The sequence below is a fragment of the Octopus bimaculoides genome, chromosome 21 (assembly GCF_046866305.1).
Source record: "Octopus bimaculoides isolate indiv1 chromosome 21, ASM4686630v1, whole genome shotgun sequence".
Classification (NCBI taxonomy): Eukaryota; Metazoa; Mollusca; class Cephalopoda; order Octopoda; family Octopodidae; genus Octopus; species Octopus bimaculoides.
Window position 1 is genome coordinate 20,338,858 of NC_142948.1, and position 20,983 is coordinate 20,359,840.

The 20,983-nt window shown below is 41.2% G+C and overlaps 1 protein-coding gene across 2 annotated transcripts in view; it reads left to right on the plus strand.

Moving 5' to 3' along the window:
* The first annotated feature begins 1,229 nt into the window (after window positions 1-1,229).
* LOC106875721 (uncharacterized) overlaps window positions 1,230-20,983 on the plus strand; it is an 81,294-nt gene continuing 61,540 nt past the window's right edge. For both annotated transcript variants that reach the window (XM_089338903.1, XM_052975525.2), the window contains exons 1-2: window positions 1,230-1,342; window positions 1,675-1,815. Coding sequence is in view for 1 of the 2 variants with exons in the window: in XM_052975525.2 (XP_052831485.1) it covers window positions 1,247-1,342; window positions 1,675-1,815 (237 nt within the window). In the remaining variant the exon portion in view is untranslated. The remainder of the gene's footprint in view (window positions 1,343-1,674; window positions 1,816-20,983) is intronic.

A 20,983-nucleotide genomic window follows, 5' to 3' on the forward strand; every position in this document is an offset into this window, starting at 1 on the left:
TAACAACCACGCTCAAATGGTGCTATTTACGTGCCACCGGCATGGAAGCCAGACAGCTGCTATGGCAATGAACACGCTCGGACGGTGCTGTTAGTGCTCCACTGGCACAGGTGCCAGTCATTGAATTTGGTTCAATTACAGTTTCGATTTCACTTGCCAGCAGGTCTTCGCAAGCAGAGTTTAGTGTCCAATGAAGGAAAGGTTGTCATGGGTGCCAGTCGTCGAATTTGGTTTGATTTCGATTTTACTTGCCTCAACAGGTCTTCACAAGCAGAGTTTAGTGTCCAGTGATGGAAAGGTACGAATAAGTGGGCTGGCTACACTCCTGACAGAGGCTACGGATAATGGTCTCACTTTGCTTGCTGGGTCTTCTCAAGCACAGCATATTTCCAAAGGTCTTGGTCACTAGTCATTGCCTCGGTGAGGCCTAATGTTCGAAGGTCATGCTTCACCACCTCATCCCAGGTCTTCCTGAGTCTACCTCTTCCACAGGTTCCCTCAACCGTTAGGGTGTAGCAGTGACCCTCGTCATTAGAGTTCCTTATCAAGCTCTTTGCACCCTTAAATATACTGACTCAATAAGGATATAACTCTTGAGATTAGTGGGGTTTTTTTTGTTTTGTAGTTTTATCAGTTCATTGCAAAGCATTTACTTTACTCATAATGGAGTTTAAGGCAGAATTTTGAAATTGAAAATGCAAAGAAACAGGAATAGATATTGTAGTGCATCCTATCAAACACTAACAATCAGACACAAGATTATGCACACTGTAATTGATCTGTGAAGTAAATTGATTGGAATGAATGCAAATCTGGGAAAGAAAAGGTGTCATGTACTGAGTGTGGAAGATACCCTCTTAGCAAAGGAAACCTGAGACAGGCATTAGAAGAATTATCAAGGGAATATTTAAGAAAGTTGGATTTCACTATGTATGTGTCCATGTAAGGATAGAAAACAGATGTTGAAATGAGGATGAGGTGGAGTTCTAAAGGAAATGGAATTTCTTCTACATGGTTGATTTTCGTGTGAGGGGAGCATGGATCCTAATTCAAAACCTTAGGTATGAATTATAACCTTCAAAAGGAATGATCTGTATGATTTTCCTCAGAGACTGTCAGACAAATCACTAAAAACATCTCTTCTATCTCTATCTTCCCTATCCAACCATTTCTCCCCCATGATGGTAATTCCCTTATTACTCATGCATTGATTATATATTCATTATTTTTCAGATAAACCATTAGGATGTTGTGGACCAGGCTCTGCCCTAGCAGTGTGATTGCTAGAAGTTTCATTTTCAAATATTCTGTTACCTCTGCCATTATTTCCGTCACTGCTCAGGTAAGTTCTAATTTCTCCACTCTTTATTTTGCTGTCTGACTGGTTCTCTCTCTCTCTCTCTCTCTCTCTCTCTCTCTCTCTCTCTCTGTCTCTCTCTCTCTCTCTCTCACACACACACACACACACACACACACACACACACACACACACACACACACACACAGAGTAGTGTTATCCATTATGACACCAGTGTTTAGCTTCACCACAAATTTTCCAGTCTGTTGGTGATTAATGTATAATTCGCAATATCAAATAAAATAATAGAATAGCTGCTGTTGAAATCTTCAGTAATCCAATAATGGCATGTGTTTGTTTTGCTTCTTGCTCTTCAGGCATGTTCTACAGCTACTCCAACAGATGAAGTAAGCAAAGCACAACATGCTGTTAAAACATATAAAAATCAAGGACCAACAATATTCTCTAAGATTATTGATAAATCAATCCCAGCTAATATTCTTTATGAAGATGATAAGGTAAGTATATCTGTGTGTGTGTGTGTGTGTGTGTATTTATTACAAGGAACATCTCTGGGGGTGATGCAAGGCAACAAGAGTTTTCTGGAAAAGAGTGTATGGGAAATATGTGTATGTTTTAGGGTTTGTGTTCTTGTAGAAATGGCATGTGTGTAGCAATGTTATATGTGCAGCATTTTCATGGGGTGGAGGTACCCAAAAACTGCATACACATCTGTGTTCTTGTTTTTTTACTTTTATGTTTTGGTTAAAACCTTTGGTTAAATTCTTTAGGGCATTTATGTATGCATGGAGTGTGTGTAGGGGTACAATATGTGTGTGTGGGGGCCTATATTGAGGTGGAAAAGGGTCTATTGGGTGGATGTCTGCTGTGTTAGGGCATGTGTGTTTGTGAGTGCATTTGTGTATGTTCTGGTCAAGCTCTTTGCTGCATTTCAAGGCAGAGTGACCAGAACATACACAAATACACTTACAAACACACACACCCTAACATGGTGGACATCCTCCCAAGAGACCCTTTCCCCCTCTCCCCCGCCAATATAAGTTCCCACACATATTGTACCACTACACACACTCCATGCATACATAATGCCCCAAAGAATCTAACTAAATGCATAAAAGAAAAATAAACACACTAACAAGCACAGTTGAATATGTGACCGTTGGTTACATAATCAGACTGTTACCTAACACTCTGTTGAACCCTCGGTGTGAAACCAATCAGTAAGATCATTCGTAATGGATATATAATACTGTACACTTTCGATTAATATACCCACTCTACTGATGAATATATGAGTACATTTTTGTCTGACTTATGGATTCTTAGACAGCATATATATATATATATATAGTTTACAGTTCCATTATAGGTAGGATCAACGAATAAATGTACTCCATTGAAAGATAATATGCACAATTACAAAAGTGCTACTAATAGTTTCATGCTTTAAGAAACATTAAATTGCCAGATTTATATAACATGCCATGTATCTCCAAGCAATCTTTCAGACCCAGTTCATAATGTTAAGTATATTTAAAACCAGGACACTGGTCTGTGAGAAAAGAAAAAAACAAGAAAAAGGAAAAGTAAGAAAACCAAGATCTTTGTCCTCTTTGACTCTAGAAACCATAAATAATGTAGCTAATGCAAAATAATATAATTGATAAAGAGGACCATACAGGGTGTTTGAGCTAAAGTTGATGATTTTTTATGTCTCCTTTTTACAGCTTCATGTTTTGAACAGTCATCAGTGTTAGCATAATGATTAAAATTATAGCTGAGGAAAAGTTAGCTGATATGGCAGATTGCAAGCCATCTGATTATTGGAAAAGAGTTGCCTGTATCATGATGATTCACACCAGGTATCAAAATGCTGATATCATGCCTGCTTTTCAATGCTCTGTGAACATTGTAAAAGCTGTAAGATGTGACATGGAGATCATGAAAACCAAGTTCCCCCAAAATGTGATGGTCTTTGGTTGTGTCTCCAGTGAGGATGACATCATGCCACCCAACATCTGTGAACAGAACTTTAGGCTCAGTTCAGAGGTTATGTAAAGCTGCTGGAAACTATGGTCAAACCCTGGCTGGAGAGGGTTGCTGCTGTAAGTACATATGTATGATGTCAAGATTCAGTTTTGTGCCACACCTCTGGAAAGAGTCAGAAGTGGTTGTCAGAGAATTTCTATGACTTTACCAGTCCTAATTTCTGGCCTTGTAATTCTCTCAGTTGTTATCCTATGGATGTAGTTGAGGAAGTCACCAATGCTCTGCCTGCAACACCATGGCTGAACTGGTGGCAAGATCAAGGAGGTGATAGAAGATCTTTCCAGGGACATAATGAGGAACGCATGTGCCAGGTTCTGGAGCCATATCGAGGCTGTTGGGAAAGCTGAGAGCATACTTTGAGTAAACTGTTACTTCCCAACCATAATTTTGTTGTTTTTTTTTTATTTTTTAAAATACTTTTATTTTTGGCTGGAATATTGTATTTTTTTTCCTTTTATGCAGATTGTCAAATTTAGCTTGAGAACCTTGTTTATTTTATTCAATTAATCTCTTACCATGAGTTCAAAACTATAAAACTGAATATTTATCAATTATAAATTTTTCATTGATATGGTGCATTATAATATAATGCCATCTATGCAGCTCATACTCTATACAGTCACTATCCAATAAAATAACCCAATACTGATATGATTACCACTCAATAATATAACAATGTACACAGCATATACTCTACACCATCTCCACATAATGCAAGTCACAGTACACAATCACAACCCACTTATTCTATACAATGACAGAGGAATTTTAAGTAACAACTGAAACGAAAGAACAAAAAAAAAAAAACAACTATAACACAAAAATATTTCAACACCTCCAAAAGATAATACTGCACATGCTTCAGGAGCAATGTGTGTATTTAGTTGTGAAGCTGAAACTCACATGAAACTGCCGACAGCATGATGAGAATGATAGCAATGATGATGATGGTGATGTCAGAAGCAAAAAAAAAGTATGGAAAGGAATGAATGATTAATGAAACTGAGGTGCAACTAGATAAAACAGAAGAATCTCTTGTGATAGCAAAACAGATAAAAACATAAACCAAACCAAATGGAATCTCAGGAGCTGTAAAATACATGGAAAAGTAAAGAATCGCATGGAAATACCTTACAAGAATCAGTAATCCTGATGTAGATACCAATGTGACCCATCAATGGTTGACTGCATCTGAACTTAAATCAGAAATAGAGGTCTTCATTATAACAGCTCAGGATTAGTGTCTGCCTCCCAGAAACTACCAAGAAAGCATTCTTAAAAATGGTGCTGATCTTGCTTACCTTTTTCATGGTGCAATCTGAGAAACAATTGACCACTCTGGGTGCTTTATGTTAGCCTCAAATAAATATATTAATTGTCATGATAGATTCGAGCAGTATTTGCACTGGATCATGTACTGTAAGTTTTGACTCCCATATGAGAAGAACCGGCAGGAATATAAGCCTGCCAAAATAGTAGAAAATATAAATATCACCATCTGTTAGGACTTTCAAAAAAAAAAAAATTTGAAAAGTTAAGTAAATACAAGGACTTTGAAACAGAGGTCTATTTTTGTCTGGGAAAGATCACAGGATAGTTTAATTGACTTCTTGTATTTCTGTGACTGTTATGTTAAAAACTATGGCTTTAAGTCCAGTATAAAATTTACGTCTAGTTTTTCAAAAACTAGTGTTGAATTTTTGGACACAAAAGTCAAGTTTTCTGGAGGTAGAATAGTGACAGAGTTATTTTGCAAGCCCACGTCATCCCACATTTACCTCCACTGCCGCTCATCCATATCATATTCAGTCAAATCCAAAATCCCAATTTTTCAGGATAAAATGGATTTGTACTGACATAGACGATTACTGGAAACATGCAAATACTTTTGTACACCATTATGTCAAGCACGGTTACAGTGAATCACAATTAAAGGAAATTGCAACTGACATAGCTAAGATTAGTAAGGAAAATCAAACTTTCATGCATAATCTTAGCAAACAAAGTAAAATATGTGATAGAATTCTTTTAATGGTTAACTGGCACCTAAATTTCACTGGCATTTCAAAAGTGTTACATGAAAGTTACCAGCATGTTGCAGAAAAATATCCTTGTTTCAAACAAATAGTCCTTCAGCCATCTACTGTAGCCTTTAGACGGAATAAAAGTATAAAAGAACTATTAACCTCTACTTCTGGCTCCAAGAAGACATACATTGGAGTTTCTGAATGCTGTGCCTTGAAAAACAGCTGCAAGAGAAGTAAGCTCTGTTCATTGTGCAACAACACGAGTCAAGTCAATTCCATCAGGAATCATAACAAAAATGTTATACAAGATGTGACGTGTAGAGATTCCTATTTGGTGTACGCTGTAGAATGCACCAAATATAACTTGATTTATGTTGGTTGTACAACAGAACAATTAAACAAAAGATTCAATGGGCACAGGTATGACATCAGGCACAATAGCAGTAGTTCGACAGAATTTGTTGAACATTTTACATCAAATAGCTGCAATTTTGAAAAAAACTTGAAAGTGCATATTCTAGGAAAATATTCTGAATCTACTTTACTTTTAGTCTTCACAATATATGAGAACAAATATGTTTTTGAGCTATTAACATGATGCCCTGGAGGAATGAACAAAATGGCAGGGGAATTTCATCATATTTACACAAAACTGTTTGATTAAATATTCTTTTTCTTTTGCCAGTTGTAAAATTGAAAACTGAAGACTGTCAAAGTGGGAATGCAGGATCTCTTCATTCAAACTTTTGAATTTAAATTTCTATAATTTTGAATGTCTGTGTATCACTTTTCATTTTGAACACAACAAAGACAGGCAAGCCGTCGAAATATTGTTCAAACCAATAAAATATCTATTGCAGTCACATATTTGTCCTCATGCATTTTTAGGACCATATGTGTAGTGGATTCAGAATATTTTCTGAGAATATGCATTTCAAGTCTTTTTCAAAATTGTAGCTGTTTGATGTATTTACCTTCTTGAAGAGTTACATCAATCCTTTTAAAATAATAATAATAATAATAATAATAATAATAATAGTAATAATAAAAAAAAGGGATCAGGAAGCATCATGGAGATGGCTTAGTAAGGGTGACCTTAAAAAGAAAAGTGAAAGCCTAATCATTGCTGCCCAGGACCAGGCATTGAACACCAACTCAGTGAAAAGGGACATATACCACACAAGCACAACGAACTGCTGCAGAATGTGTGGGAAGAAGGTCAAAAGCTTGACTGATATTGTTAGTACCTGTGGAAGTCTTGTGCAGAAAGAGTACAAGTGCAGACACAATAAAGTAGCCCAAAACCTTCACTTGTTACTATGCTAGAAATATGGATACAAGGTAACAGATGCTTGGTACCAACATACACTAGAAAAGGTAATGGATGAAAATGGGAAGGCAAAGATCCTCTAGCACTTTGACTTTTAGACAAACAAAGTGTTAGAACACCGAAGGCCAGATATAGTAGTAACCTTTAGGATGGACATGCAAGAATGCCCAATAATCGATGTGGCATTGCCAGGAAATCAACATATTGTCATGAAAGAAAGAGAAAAGGTTGACAAATACGGAGACCTGAAAATTGAGATTGCCAAGATCTGGTAGCTGCAGGAGTCAAACATGAAGATTGTTCCTGTTGTTGTTGGAGCATTGGGTTCACTACCACCTAACCTGAAGAAACATCTGGAAACTTTAGAAATACCCCACAATCTTGACGTATTGCAAAAATTGGCTTTACTTGGAACTGCATGCATACTGCATAAAGTACTGTCTGAAGTCCTTGTTGTGACTTGACAGATAGTACAAACCCCTGGTACATGCAATATCTCCAATCTACAACATCACAATATTGTGTACTGTGTCATCTTCAGTAATCATAATAATTTTTTCTATTTTAGGTACAAAGCTAGCAATTTTCTGTAGAGGTATATAGTCTATACTGTTGATCCCAGTTCTTGACTAGTACTTTATTTTATCAAGCCTGGATGGATGAAAAATAAAGTTGCCCTTGGTGGGATGCGAATTCTGAATATAAATTACTATAACTAAACACCATGAGGTATTGTGTCTGATGTTCTAATCTGTCAATCTACCATAATAATAATAATAATAATAATAATAATAATAATGAAAATTGTTTCTAATTTTGGCACAAGGCCAGTAATTTTGTGGGAAGGGGGAAAACCAACTATATCGACCTCAGTGCTTGACTGGTTCTTTAATCCTGAAGGAACAAAAGGTAAAGCTTACCTTGTTAGTTATTGAACTCAGAATAAAAAGATGATGATAAATTAAAACGAAAAAATACTAAGAAAGAAAAAGAGATAAGATAATAAATTTCAGTCTAATTAGACTTTATGTTACAAATAAAAGACATACCATAAACAGATATATTTTGCATCCCCATTACTATCTCTCTACCTTAGTTAGCCATGCAGTTTGGTTGTTCATGGTGTGTCCTCTCATCCTGCTCCCACCACCTATACTGGAAGTCTTTCTTCTATACCAGAGTCCTGTATGGAAAGCTATCTTCCTCTTCTTCCCCACTCCCTCTTGGCAACATCAGCTTATTACTGTATAAAAATGGTATAGCTAGCATGCTTGCCAATGGGTTAATTATCAGCACTATTTCATCTCTGTATAAGCAATGGTTTATGCTGTACCCTCTTCTTTTGGTAGATGTTGCAGGTGTGAAGCAAATGAACAATGGTAAATTGAATGCAGGACAAAACCCATATGAAACTTATATAATATGTCTGTTGGCAAATATCCGTGCTTTTCAATTGCAGAATGTTGTCCTCCCTCTTTCCACCCCTTCTTCACATTGAAGGGTAGGTCTGGTGAAATGGCTGAGATGTATGTTGTTCCCATCAGATTGATAAATGAACAGGTGACTGGCTGGTTTACTGAAGTTTGTGTTGCAGATCATAAGGTCACAGGCATCACAGAACTCCAGTATCCTAGTTCTCTCAAGGAAGCCATCTGGATGTTGCCCAATATACCCATTGAAGTCCCCAGTCACAAAGAGGTCACTGTCATTTGTCAATGAGGTAGTCTGTTAAAGGGTATCATAAAATCGATATTTCTGTTCATCTGGCAGCCCTGGTTGAAGAACGTAGGCAGGTATAATAGTTGTTGTACTACTTTGCAAAGCTAATTTAAGCAAAAGTATCCTATCACACTCTCATTACCCCAATTGCATTATCATTTCTCAGCAAGAAATATGCCTATGTCATCAACCCTATCACTATTGCCTACCCAAATTTTATACCTATGTTGTTTGCCTGTGAGGAATCTGGCAGAAGTTCCCCTCCACTTTACTTCTTGAATGCATTCTGTTGTACTTTGTATACTGTGACACAAACACATTCAATACATATACCACACCACATTAGACAATCATTTAAACAGTACTACACAAAATACCCACATACCAGGCCAGACTATATATCACCATACCTCACCACATACACATGCTCAAGACTTAATACAGCTCTCCTCACCCTACCTCCCACTTTAGTAGAGATAGATAGATAGAGAGAGAGGGAGAGAGTGTGTGTGTGTGTGTGTGTGTGTGTGCGTGTGTGTGTGTGTGCATGTGTGTGTGTGTGTGTGCATGTGTGTGTGTGTGTGTGTGTGTGTGTGTGTGTGTGCATGTGTGTGCATGTGTGTGTGTATGTAAAGTGTTAGGTGATGGTCATTTCTGCCTGTAGAACTTGCCAGAACTTGTTAAAATGTTCCATTAAGTAATGGAGTGATTGTGTTGAAGTTAGATGGGGTAGCAAGATTCATCATCATCATAATCATTCTCATTATCATTTTTGGTCATTCACTGCCATCATCATCATCATTGTGTTTATCATCATTATCATTTTTCTCTATTTTTACTTTGTTTCCATTGTCAATGTGTTGAGTTGGTAGGCATGCAGTATCGCTTCTCCACCCCTGGTTTACTTCAAAACATCTTTCCTTTGTATATTAATTGTTTCTTACACAGGCATCCATGTGTCATTTCTGGGATCAAATAGGAAGCTGTGCTGTTTATGCCTTTTCTAAAGCACATCGTAGTTAATAGAAAGTTATTTGCAATGAGGATTTTACGTCCTTTAAAGTTCTCTCTGGTTGAAACTTTTGATACCTCTTACTTGCAATAACTTTTTCACATTTTTTTGGGTGGTGGTATAAATGAATCAGGCCAGTTGAACCTGGATCACTAGGTCACTTACTCCTAGACCTAACCTATGCACCTGGTACATATTTTAGAAATATAATAATCGGTGTGTGTGGGGTAGGGGTGGAGAGTAGGGAGAGAAACAGACTACTCTCAAGCTGTAACCCAAGAAAGAACTCAGGCCAAGTTTGATTAATGTGATTCTCTTAAATTGTTTTCGGTATCAAACAGTTAAATAAAATTATATAGCTTAAGCTTTATAAAATGTCTGTGCTGGTCTCATTGTCCCGTGCAATTAAGGTGTGTTAAGTCTGATCTCTGCAAGAGCCATTATTGTATCATATGAAAACATATCAAGAGGCTCAAACATTTTTGGTTGTGGACTGCAAGCAAATGACATCATCCACATGAACAGAGAGGCCACTGTTTACAAGTAGTGAACACACATGAAGATGAAGGAAAACACAAATGCATCTACACCACACATGACAGGCTTCTTGCAGTTTCTGCTTACCAGATTCATTCACAAAGCATTGATTAGCCCGAGGTTATTAGTAGAAGTCATTTGCCCAAGATGCCATGCTGTGGGACCAGCCTGAAACCATGTTGTTAGGAAGCAAGTTTTTCAAACCATACAGCCATGCCTATGTTGATACACTCAAACATGTAATCATCACCATATCTGTTTTACCGTGAGTAGCACGAGTCTTTTCCAGTACTGTGTCTTGCTGCTTGTCGCAGTTTTTTCTCATCTGATACACAATAACAGAGACACAATCATTTGTTGTGGTGCATATCTCATTTTTTGGGTGGGAGATAGTTTTTATGGTTGGATGCCCTTCCTCTAACCAACCAATTTACAGCATAGAGTAGGTGTATTCATTCATACTACTTGCTCTACAGAGGTCGTCTGTGGCTGTACTAAAGAGACCCCTCTCTTTAATATCACTTTTATTCAGGAACACTATTTTCTTGGATGATTTTTCCATCAATGCAGCTTGCATGTCTTCTATTTCTGCCTTCTGTTTTTAACTTCATTCTTACATCTCCTCTTAATGTAAGACTTTATTAAGGTCCCTTCTAATAAAAGTTGTCTTTATGCAGGTAAAAAGACGTTGGTGGGATGAGACTGTCTTCATGTTATAGGTTGAAGGTAGTAGAGTACCTGGAGAGTATATTGTGATAAACTAATTGTAGCTGGGGCCCAGGTTGTCATAAGCAATCAGAGATTAAGAGTATAAACCAGACTGTGCAGACATATCTGTCACTGCCTTGAACATAAATATTGATAAATAATAAATATCTGCTGGTCACTGTGGTATGACGTCAGTGTCTGGGGAGGCTGACCGGAAGAGGAAAAAGGGCAGAGGGAGCCTCGATCGGGATTCGTGCCCTCTTTCGAACGGGGTCGCGGACAGGACAAGACGTGTCTAGTGACGGTCTAGGTTTGGGAGAAGCAGCTGCTATTCCTGGTGTTCTTTGGGTCGGGGCAAGCTTCAAGGATTGGATACCGCAAGACAGACTCGCAGTCGACGAAAGGAAAACCGAGGTAAGGCGATTACATCTACTCGTACGCACACACCACAAGCTATTTCGGCCCCACGTGTAGAAATTCGCCGCGATGGCAGCCAAGATTAGGATCGCCAGCGATGTGATCAGGCCTTTTAATGGCGAATGAGATGTCATGGCTTGGATGCGAAAAATTAGGCTCGTTGCCAAGCTGCAAGGACTAAGTGATGTGGCGAGTCTCATGGCTCTATACTTGGAAGGGAGCGCCCTGACCCTGTACTTAGAAATGGACGAGGAAGAGAGATTAAGTGCGGAGAACGTCGAACGGAGGTTGAGAGAAGCGTATACGGAGAGCGATTACGCTGCCTTCGTAAAACTAGGAACAATTAGATGGGGAGGAGAACAGGTGGATGAGTACGTGGCGGAAGTGCGAAGACTGGCCACGCTGGCTGGGTTTACGGGAGAAGGCCTGGACAGAGTGGCGTGGCTGGCGTTTGTAAATGGATTCCCCGACGATGTAGGGATCCGATTGCAGCCTGGCGGGAGAAAGATGGCGCTCAGCGAGCTAGTAGCACAAGCTTGCGTGTTGACACAGCACGTCGGACAGAAGCCGATAGCGATGGCGACGACGGAGGCGCATTCCGACAGACGACAGCCTGAGAAAGGCGTGAGGAAGCCTACCGAGCAACGACAGCGGCCGTTCTCGGGCCGGTGTTTCAAATGTCAGGGGCCGCACATGGCGAGGGAATGCGCTGAATCGGGGCCCGTCTGCTATCGATGCAGGAAGACTGGGCACATCGCCCGTGATTGCGACCAGGGAAACGACCGTGGGGAAGTTTTTGCCTCTCAAACTTTCCCCGCAACCAAGTAGAGGCGCTTGTGGAGGCGCTGCCCGTGATCGAAGTCGAGGCCGAGGGGAAGAAGTTCAAGGCCCTCGTGGACACGGGTTGCACGACTACCTTCGTGACGCCAAGGGTGGCGAAGAAATGGGATGGGACGAGTAGTGTCCGGGCGGTCGACGGTAGAGAGATCCATTGCAGGGGCAGCTCCAGTCTGGAGATAGCGTTACCGAGCGCGGCGCTGAGGCTATGGGTGATCGTGATCGACTATGTGATAGATGGGATTGATGTCGTGTTGGGGATGGACACCATCAACCGTCTTGGTGGTGTTAGGATTGCGGGAGATGATGTCACGTTCGGAAGCGCGGGGGCATCGTGCGCCGTGAGTCGGGATCACCAGGGAGAGCAGAGCCCCATCGGGGACATCGCCGCTTACACCATTGAAGACAAAGATTTTCAGGCGGCGTTTGATGGTCGGAGGTGGACGATAGAGTGGCGATGGAAGGACGAGCCCCCACTATTGAAGAACAGGGTAAGCTGCTACCAGCATACGTTGAAAGGTCACGCCGGTGTCGAGTTTGACGAGGAGGTAGAGAGATGGATCAAGGAAGGAGTCCTTGTCCCGTGGAAAGAGGAGGTGGTGAGTGGAGTGCTGTCTCTGATGGCGGTGGTGCAGCCAACGAAAGGAAAAGTCAGACCGGTGCTGGACTTTAGGGAGCTGAACGACCATATATCGTGCCACACGGGAGGCGAGGCAACGGACGTTTGCGGTGAGACGTTACGTGTGTGGAGACAGTCGACCGGGGCAGCGACAATCGTCGACTTGAAGTCGGCATATTTGCAGCTCCGTGTGAGTGATAAGCTGTGGCGATACCAGCTGGTGCGGTACAAGGGCCAGACGTACTGTTTAACCAGGCTGGGTTTCGGGCTGAATTCCGCTCCGAAAATTATGGCGATGGTGCTCAAGTCCATCCTAGGGAAAGAGGAGAGGATAAGGAAGGCCACCAGTTCCTACATCGACGACATTTTGGTTGACGAGACTGTAGTGCCAGCCACTGAGGTAGTGAGACACCTGGAGAGGTTCGGGCTGATTGCGAAACTGCCTGAGTCGATGGTGGGGGAAGCTGCGCTGAGGCTGAAGCTACAAAAGGACAGATCGGGCGAGCTGGTGTTCCGGAGAGGAAACGAGATCCCAGAGCTGAGTTCCAGTGTCAGCAGGAGAGAGTTGTTCTCGGTTTGTGGGAAGTTGATTGGACACTATCCGATCGCTGGTTGGTTGTGCATTGCATGCAGTTACACCAAGAGACTAGCAGAGGGGGAGAGTTGGAGTGACAAGGTGGGAGAGGCGACGGTGGCGATGATGTGGGAAATCCTGGAGAGAACGAGAGCGGAAGACCCGGTCAGAGGAAACTGGTATGTGCTCAAGACAGAGTCCGGGACGGTTTGGTGTGATGCTAGCAATATAGCGATAGGGGTTGTGTTGGAGATCGAAGGTGCTGAGGTGGAGGATGCGGCCTGGCTACGGAAAGCGGACGACTTCAACCACATCAATGTCTTCGAACTAGATGCGGTGCTGAAAGGGGTGAACTTGGCCCTGAGATGGGGGCTGTGCTCGATCGAGATCCGGACAGATTCGGCCACCGTGGTCGGCTGGGTAGGAACAGTTATTACCAGTGAGAAGAGAGTCCGGACGAAAGGTGCCGCGGAGATGTTGGTGAAACGCCGCCTAGGAGTTCTGGGAGAGCTGATCACCGAGTTCGGACTGAAGCTGAACGTGGTTTTCGTGCCTTCAGAAAGAAACAGGGCGGACTCACTGACCAGGGTGAAAAGGGCGTGGCTGGAGGAACCGGAGGAAGCAAACAAAGGGATAGCGGCAGCGTGTCGCCTGGGTGACTCCGAACTGAAGGAGCTACATGCTATGCACCACTTGGGGGTGGATAGGACCCTGTATCTGGCGAAAATGATTGATGCTGACGTCACTAGGAGAAACGTCAAGAAAGTGGTCGCGAAATGTGACAGATGGCAGTCCATTGACCCCGCCCCGGGTGGGCATGAGCAGGGGAACCTCTCAGTAGAGCGCAACTGGAGGAGACTGGCTGTGGATGTGACGCACTACCGTCAGGAAATGTATCTCAGCATGGTCGACTGCGGGCCGGGCCGGCTGGCCATTTGGAGGGAGCTGAGGACAGGCATTGCCGATGAGATTGCCCGCATTCTGAATGGGATATTCTTGGAGAGGGGTCCTGTGGAAGAACTGCTAATGGACAACGGGGCAGCGTTTCGTTCGGAAGCGTTGGGAGAGATGCTTGACCGGTGGAAGGTGCGACGATTATTTAGAGCGGCGTATAGGCCGAGTGGCAACGGAATCGTTGAGAGGCACCATCGGACGATCAAGGCCATGGCTGAAAGGGGGCACATTTCGCCCCTGGAAGCAGTCTACTGGTACAACATGTCTCCCCGATTCGGACAAGTGGAAGAGTCTGTGCCGCACAGAGATCTCGACGTGTAAGGTGCCCGCCCGGTTGGATGGCAGACTTCGAATTGGAGTAGGGGTGAACGTGATCTTTAAGATCAGGGTGGCGTGTGGTATGACGTCAGTGTCTGGGGAGGACAAGACATGTCTAGTGACAGTCTAGGTTTGGGAGAAGCAGCTGCTATTCCTGGTGTTCTTTGGGTTGGGGCATGCTTCAAGGATTGGATACCGCAAGACAGACTCGCAGTCGACGAAAGGAAAACCGAGGTAAGGCGATTACATCTACTCATACGCACACACCACAGTCACTTCAATGTTTATATCACTTCACCGGTTGTTGTGTCACCTAATTCTGTACATGGCACAACTGTAAGAAACTATAGTCAGCCAAATATTTCATATATTAGCATTGATAATTGATCATTTCTGCATGTTAGGATAAACATTGTTTCAAATTTTAGAACAAGGCCAGCAAGTTAAGGTGATTACATTGACCCCAGTCCTCAACTGTTACTTATTTTATCAACCCCAAAAGGATGAAAGGTTAAGTCAACCTTGGCAGAATTTGAAATCAGAATGTAAAGATGGATGAAATGGCACTAAGCTTTTTGCCTGGTGTGCCAACAATTCTGCCAGCATGCCACCTTCATTGAAGTAAATATTATTTTTACATGTTAAGCTTATTGATTAAACATTTTGTTTGGCCAGGATACTTTTGTACATACTTAATTGTATATACTTGTTCAAAGGCAAGAAAGGTAATGTCGTGCATATGAAACCAAAGCAGGGCTGAAACATATCTATTGTTGTTCCTTGCCTCTGAAACAGAATCCAGATTCTTCTTATTTCTTCTAAATGTATTAATGGAGAAATTATTCTTAATGCATTGTGTTCTTGAGCAAAATATTTCATTTCATGTTGCTTTAGTCCACTAAGCTGACAAAAATGAGTAATCCTGCAACAGACTGGCATTCTGTCCACAGTAGGGGAATATATATCTGAGAAACTGGCCTTATGAACCTATGGCTCAGGAAGGACCTTTGATCCATTTTTTTTTTGACTTGCAGATATGTCTTCTCATTTGCTAACTATTACTGTCTGTTTTATATTTTCCTTCTCTGTTGGTGAAAGAAATTTTAATAAATTCAGAATATATCATGTATGGCATTTAACACATCATCTCACCTTTGACTTTATCTAAATTTATGTCATTGGCCCCATTGAATTATTTTCTCTTTGATGCTTTTTCTGAGACACACACACACACACACACACACACACACACACACATGCACATGCACAGAGACACATATTGTAACAAGATTCACTCACAAGGCATTATTCAAATGTTCAGTAACAGACACCTGTCCATTGTGCTATACAGTGAGACTGAATTCAAAATCACATGGATAGAAAGTGAACTCTTTACCTATAGAGTTATGCCCGTGTCAATAACCAGACAGTCGTACCTGTGTCTTCACCCACCAGTGAGTATGACCTGATGGCATATACTCTGCATTTGCTAATTGTTTTGAGGATCCTATGTAGTCATGAGCAGATATGAATATCCCGTCATCCTTTTAACCCTGCAGAACATTGAGGATAGAAGTTAGAGGGAAAAACAGTTGCACCTGTACTTGGCTGGTATTCATTTTCAGCCAAGTAGATTAATGCAATGTGGAATGAAGTGTTTTACTCGAGACACAACACCCTAACAGGTCCAAGAATTGAATCCATGACCTTATGATTGTGAGTCCAACTCACTAAATGCTAACCTCATGCCTTCACAGAATATGTGTGTGTGTGTCCAAGATTTCATTCTGCTTCCTCTCCCTTCAACCATTTATATTTGCTACCACTACTATATGAAATGCATTTGCCAACTTTCTCTTTATGAGGGGAGTCAGACTTATTGTAATTTCTTCATGTGACTACTGGTTACATAGCCATTACTTTTTGCACACTTCATCTGCAAATTATAATTATTATGGTTATTGTGTTTCCCTGGGCTCCCTGAAACAGCTGTTGAGTTAAGAAATTACATATTTTCTTCTATACTTTTTGTGTTCCATGTAAATATATATCGAGCCTAACTGTACTTATATGTTATGGTGTAGCCCTGTATCTCGATTATTCAAAGTCAGCATGACTTTATACTTCCATTTAGACAGCTTTTATTTTTTGTTATTCCTCTCATATCATCTTGTTTGCTTTGCTAACTCACACAGGATTACTTAACCATTATTGCTCTGTTGTGAATGAAGAAATGTTCAGATAAGCGAAATTAGATTTTTTTTTATTGAATTTCAACTTGCGTTTCTACCATATCTAAAGTTAAGTATTAAATATTATTTAAGTTAATTAATTCTAGTAAAAGCATGTTGTCTTTGCCTTTGAAAACATGTATAGCTTTTTATCTCGTGTCATTTTGTTTGTTTCATAGAAGTTTTATTTTGGTCTGTTGAACAGATAAATTTTGCATCCTCATTACTATCTCTCTATCATAATGTAGCCATGCGGCTTGGTTGTTCGTGGTGTGTCCTCTTATCCCACTCCCACCACTATACTGGAAGTCTTCTATACTGGAATCCTATATGGAAAGCTATCTTCCTCCTCTTCCCCACTCCTTCTCAGCAGAATCAGCTTATTACACTATAAAAATGGTATAGCTAGCATGCTTGCATCAGAAATAGGACTAGTATGCTTGCCAATGGGTTAATTTATCAGCACTATTTCATTCTAGACCTTGCTTCCACACTTGAAATATCATCTCTAGTTCTGGTAGTGACTCAGCTATTAGAGCAAGGAGGAGCATAGAGGAGCTCCAGGAGCATCCTGTCTTGAATTCCTCTGTTATTGCCTGGAGGACCATGATGAATAAGAGGAGTCTGAGGACTGATCCTTGGTGAACCCCTACTTCTACCTGGAATTTTTCACTATACTTGTTGTCAACCCTCACCTTACTGACAGCATCCCTGTACAGGGCTTGTGCAGCACTTACCAACCACTCATCTATCCCTAGTTTCCACATTGACCACCAGATAAGGGATCTGGAGACCCTGTCAAAGGCTTTCTCCAAGTCAACAAAAGCCGAATACAGAGGTTTATCTTTGGCTAGGTATTTCTCCTGCAGTTGCCTTACCAGAAATATAGTATCAATAGTGCTTGTACCTGGCACAAAACCAAACTGCATCCCATGCAGGCTAACTCTCTCCCTAATTAGTTGGGCTATGACCCTCTCCATGACCTTCCTCACATGATCCAGCAATCTGATACTCTTGTTGTTATTTCTATTTAAAGCATCACCTTTACTTTTGTAGCAGTTGACTATGGTGCTGCTACACTAGTCATTGGGTATGACTCCTTCATGAACTACCTGATTTACAATACAGGTGATTGGACCATAACCCACACCACCAGATATTTTAAGCATCTCAGTGGTGACTCCTGATGGGCCGGGGGCTTTCCCTGTCTTCATATCCTTAATTGCTTTATCTACCAGGGTACTGTCGATTCAGGTAGTTGGTCCCTCAATTGGGTCAACATTTAGCAGGCTCTCCTCCTCCTATTCATTCTCCACATTCAGCAGTCTTTCATAATGGCATCTCCAAGCCTCTTTCTTTGCAGAATCATTAAAAGCTAGTGCACCATCATCCATGCAGACACATTTCTCTCCTGTGACATCACAATCTTCTCTCACACACTGTCTTGCAATCTGAAATACTTCAGTTCTTTGATCCTCATGTCACAGAACATTGGCAAACTTCCTCTTTTCTGCTTTTTCCTTGGCTATATATATATCTGTCTCTTAGCTTCCCTTCTGGCTATCTGATGCAGTTCCCTGCTACCCTCACTCTTCTAGGTTTACCAGGCCTGTTTCTTTGCTCTAATGGCCCTTCTGCAGTATTATTCCACCACCACATTACCCTAGGTCTGGAAGGAACTTTTCTCCAGCCACAGATTTGGTCTGTGGCACTCAGTAACCTGTCACACAGGAATTTCCAGTTGCCCTCTATGTCACAAGTCTATAGCTCCTCCTCCTCCCTCTCATCAAATTTCTCAATGAGGATATCCCTAAATCTCTGACCATGTGAATCTACTAAAGTCAATCTAGTAAAAACCAAAGTCCTAGTAAGTAGGAAGGCAGACAGATCACAAACCCCTTCAGATAGATGGCCCTGCTTGATCTATAGAAAAAGGTGTAGGTAGAAACTCCACAAAATGTACTCAGTGTAAGCTATGGACACATAAGAGGTGCAGCAATATCAAAGGAAGGTTAAATGGGAAGATAGTTTTTGTGTGTGGCAGATGCACAGGGGCAATAAATGCTGAAGATGTACAGCAAAGAGATTCCATCACATGCCAGGGAGAGAAACCAGAAGTAGTTGATAGCTTCCACTACCTGAGTGACCAAGTCTGTAGTGGAGGTGGATCCTCTGAGAGTGTTGCTACTAGAATAAGAATAGCCTGTGCAAAGTTCAGAAAGCTCCTACTTCTGCTGGTAACAAAGGGTCACTCAATCAGAGTGAAAGGTAGACTGTATGACTCTTGTGTATGAACTGCCATGCTACAAGGCAGTAAAACATGGGCCATGACTGTTGAGGCAAAAATAAAGGAGTTGGACAAAATAATGGAAACACCTTAAAATTTCAAACAAATTTATTTTAATATAGGGTAGGACTGCTTTGGCAGTAATTACAGCTTCAATTCTATGAGGTATCGACTCATACAAAGTTTGAATTATTTCCAAAGGAATTTTTGTCCATCCTTCAGTTAAAACAGTCCCCAGTTCTTGTAGTGATGATGGTGGAGGATATCGCCTCCTTACTTGTTTTTCTAAAACGCACCATAAATGTTCAATAATATTGAGATCTGGGGACTGTGGTGGCCAGATAAAATGTTCAACTTTACTAGAATGTTCCTTGTGCCATTCAGTAGCAACTTTAGCTATGTGATTTGGTGCATTATCATCCTGAAAGATTGCGTTTCCCTCCAGAAACAGTTCCGCAACCATAGGATGAATTTGATCAGATAAAATGCTTAAATAGTCTTGACTATTAATTCTGCCATGAAGGGAAACCATTGGGCCGGCAGATTTCCAAGATATAGCACCCCAGATCATCACAGATCCTCCTCCATGTTTAACAGTTGGAAGAAGGCAGTCTGGGTCAAATGATTCCTTTGGCTGTCTCCTCATGTATACTTGGCCGGTGGTCAGAAATAAGGTAAAGGATGACTCGTTTGAGAAAATAACATTCTTGCTCTAGGGACCAACTCTATGGGTTTTTACTCCACGCTAAACGTTTTGCAATGTATGTTTTTGAAAGTAGTGGTTTTCTGGTTGCAGCCCTCCTGTGAAATCCAGCTTTGTGCAGCTCCCGGCGAACAGTTTTTGTGGATACTGAGTTCTTGAGATGGTCATTAAGCTCTGCAGCAATTTTGATGGTCCCTATCTGAAAGTTTTGGTTTTCTTCCGGAGTTTTGTTTTGACAAGGAGGTTTTTCCTCTCTTTCTCAAAGGCTGTCATTACTTTCAAGACAGTACTTCTTGATACACCAAACATTTCGGCTGTTTTTGTTACACTAGTGCCTGCCATATGAGCACCAATAATTTGACCTCTTTGAAAGTCCGATAGATCTGTCATTTTAATTACCTTTTTCTGATGATATCTGAAAAGAAACAGCAATTTTAGCAAAACATATTAAGCAACGCTAATAATAAATCAAAAAACATAAAAATAAGCTTTTGACAGTTTTATAGGTATTTCAAAATTATTATGCTAGGTGTTTCCATTATTTTGTCCAACCCCTGTATATGCACATAATGTGAACCAACGTGATCTCTTATCTTGCTGGAAAAAGCAGCCAAATCTCAAGTCACTTGCTACAGCCTTAAAAAAAAAAGATAAACTGAATAATTTCTGAGATATATCATATCTACAAAAAGACTGGGGATCGTGGGATATCACTGGGACCTGTTGATGCTGATAATGTCTAGTATCAGTTTGTATTGATTCACATACACTACATATTATATTTCATAATGTATAGTGTACATGTATGTGTGTCTGTGTGTGTATATAATAATCTGCTTGCTTATTCACCTATTATACTTTAGTTAGTTAGAGAGGTGGAAGTGGAGTGAATGAAAGGTGGAGTAAAAGTGCAAGAGAAAGAGAGAGAGAGGAGGAGGAGGAGGAGAAATGTGAGCAGAAAAGCAAGAAGAGAGAAGTGTAATAATAGGGCCTTCCCCATTCACGGTGAGCAGCGGTGTTCCCAAATAGGCCTGCCCAGTTGCAGATGTAGGACTGAGTCCCTGAGTTGTCACCAGGTCCTAGGAAGGCAATCATCTTGCATCTGCTGCCAATGTACAGGTCTGGACTAGGGGCTTCTAGTTTCACCAGAACCTGCTCTCATCATACTTACCCCATTGCTGTTGGGCTTTTGTAAAACAAAAAAGGAAGAGTTGGGGGGAAAAGTTGGATCAGAAAGAAACTAGACAATGGTGAGATTTTGTTTAGGGTGGAGATCTCCTTGCCAAGGGGGTCCTCACGTACTATGACCCCAAATCCTTCTGCTGTGGCACTACCTAGAATGA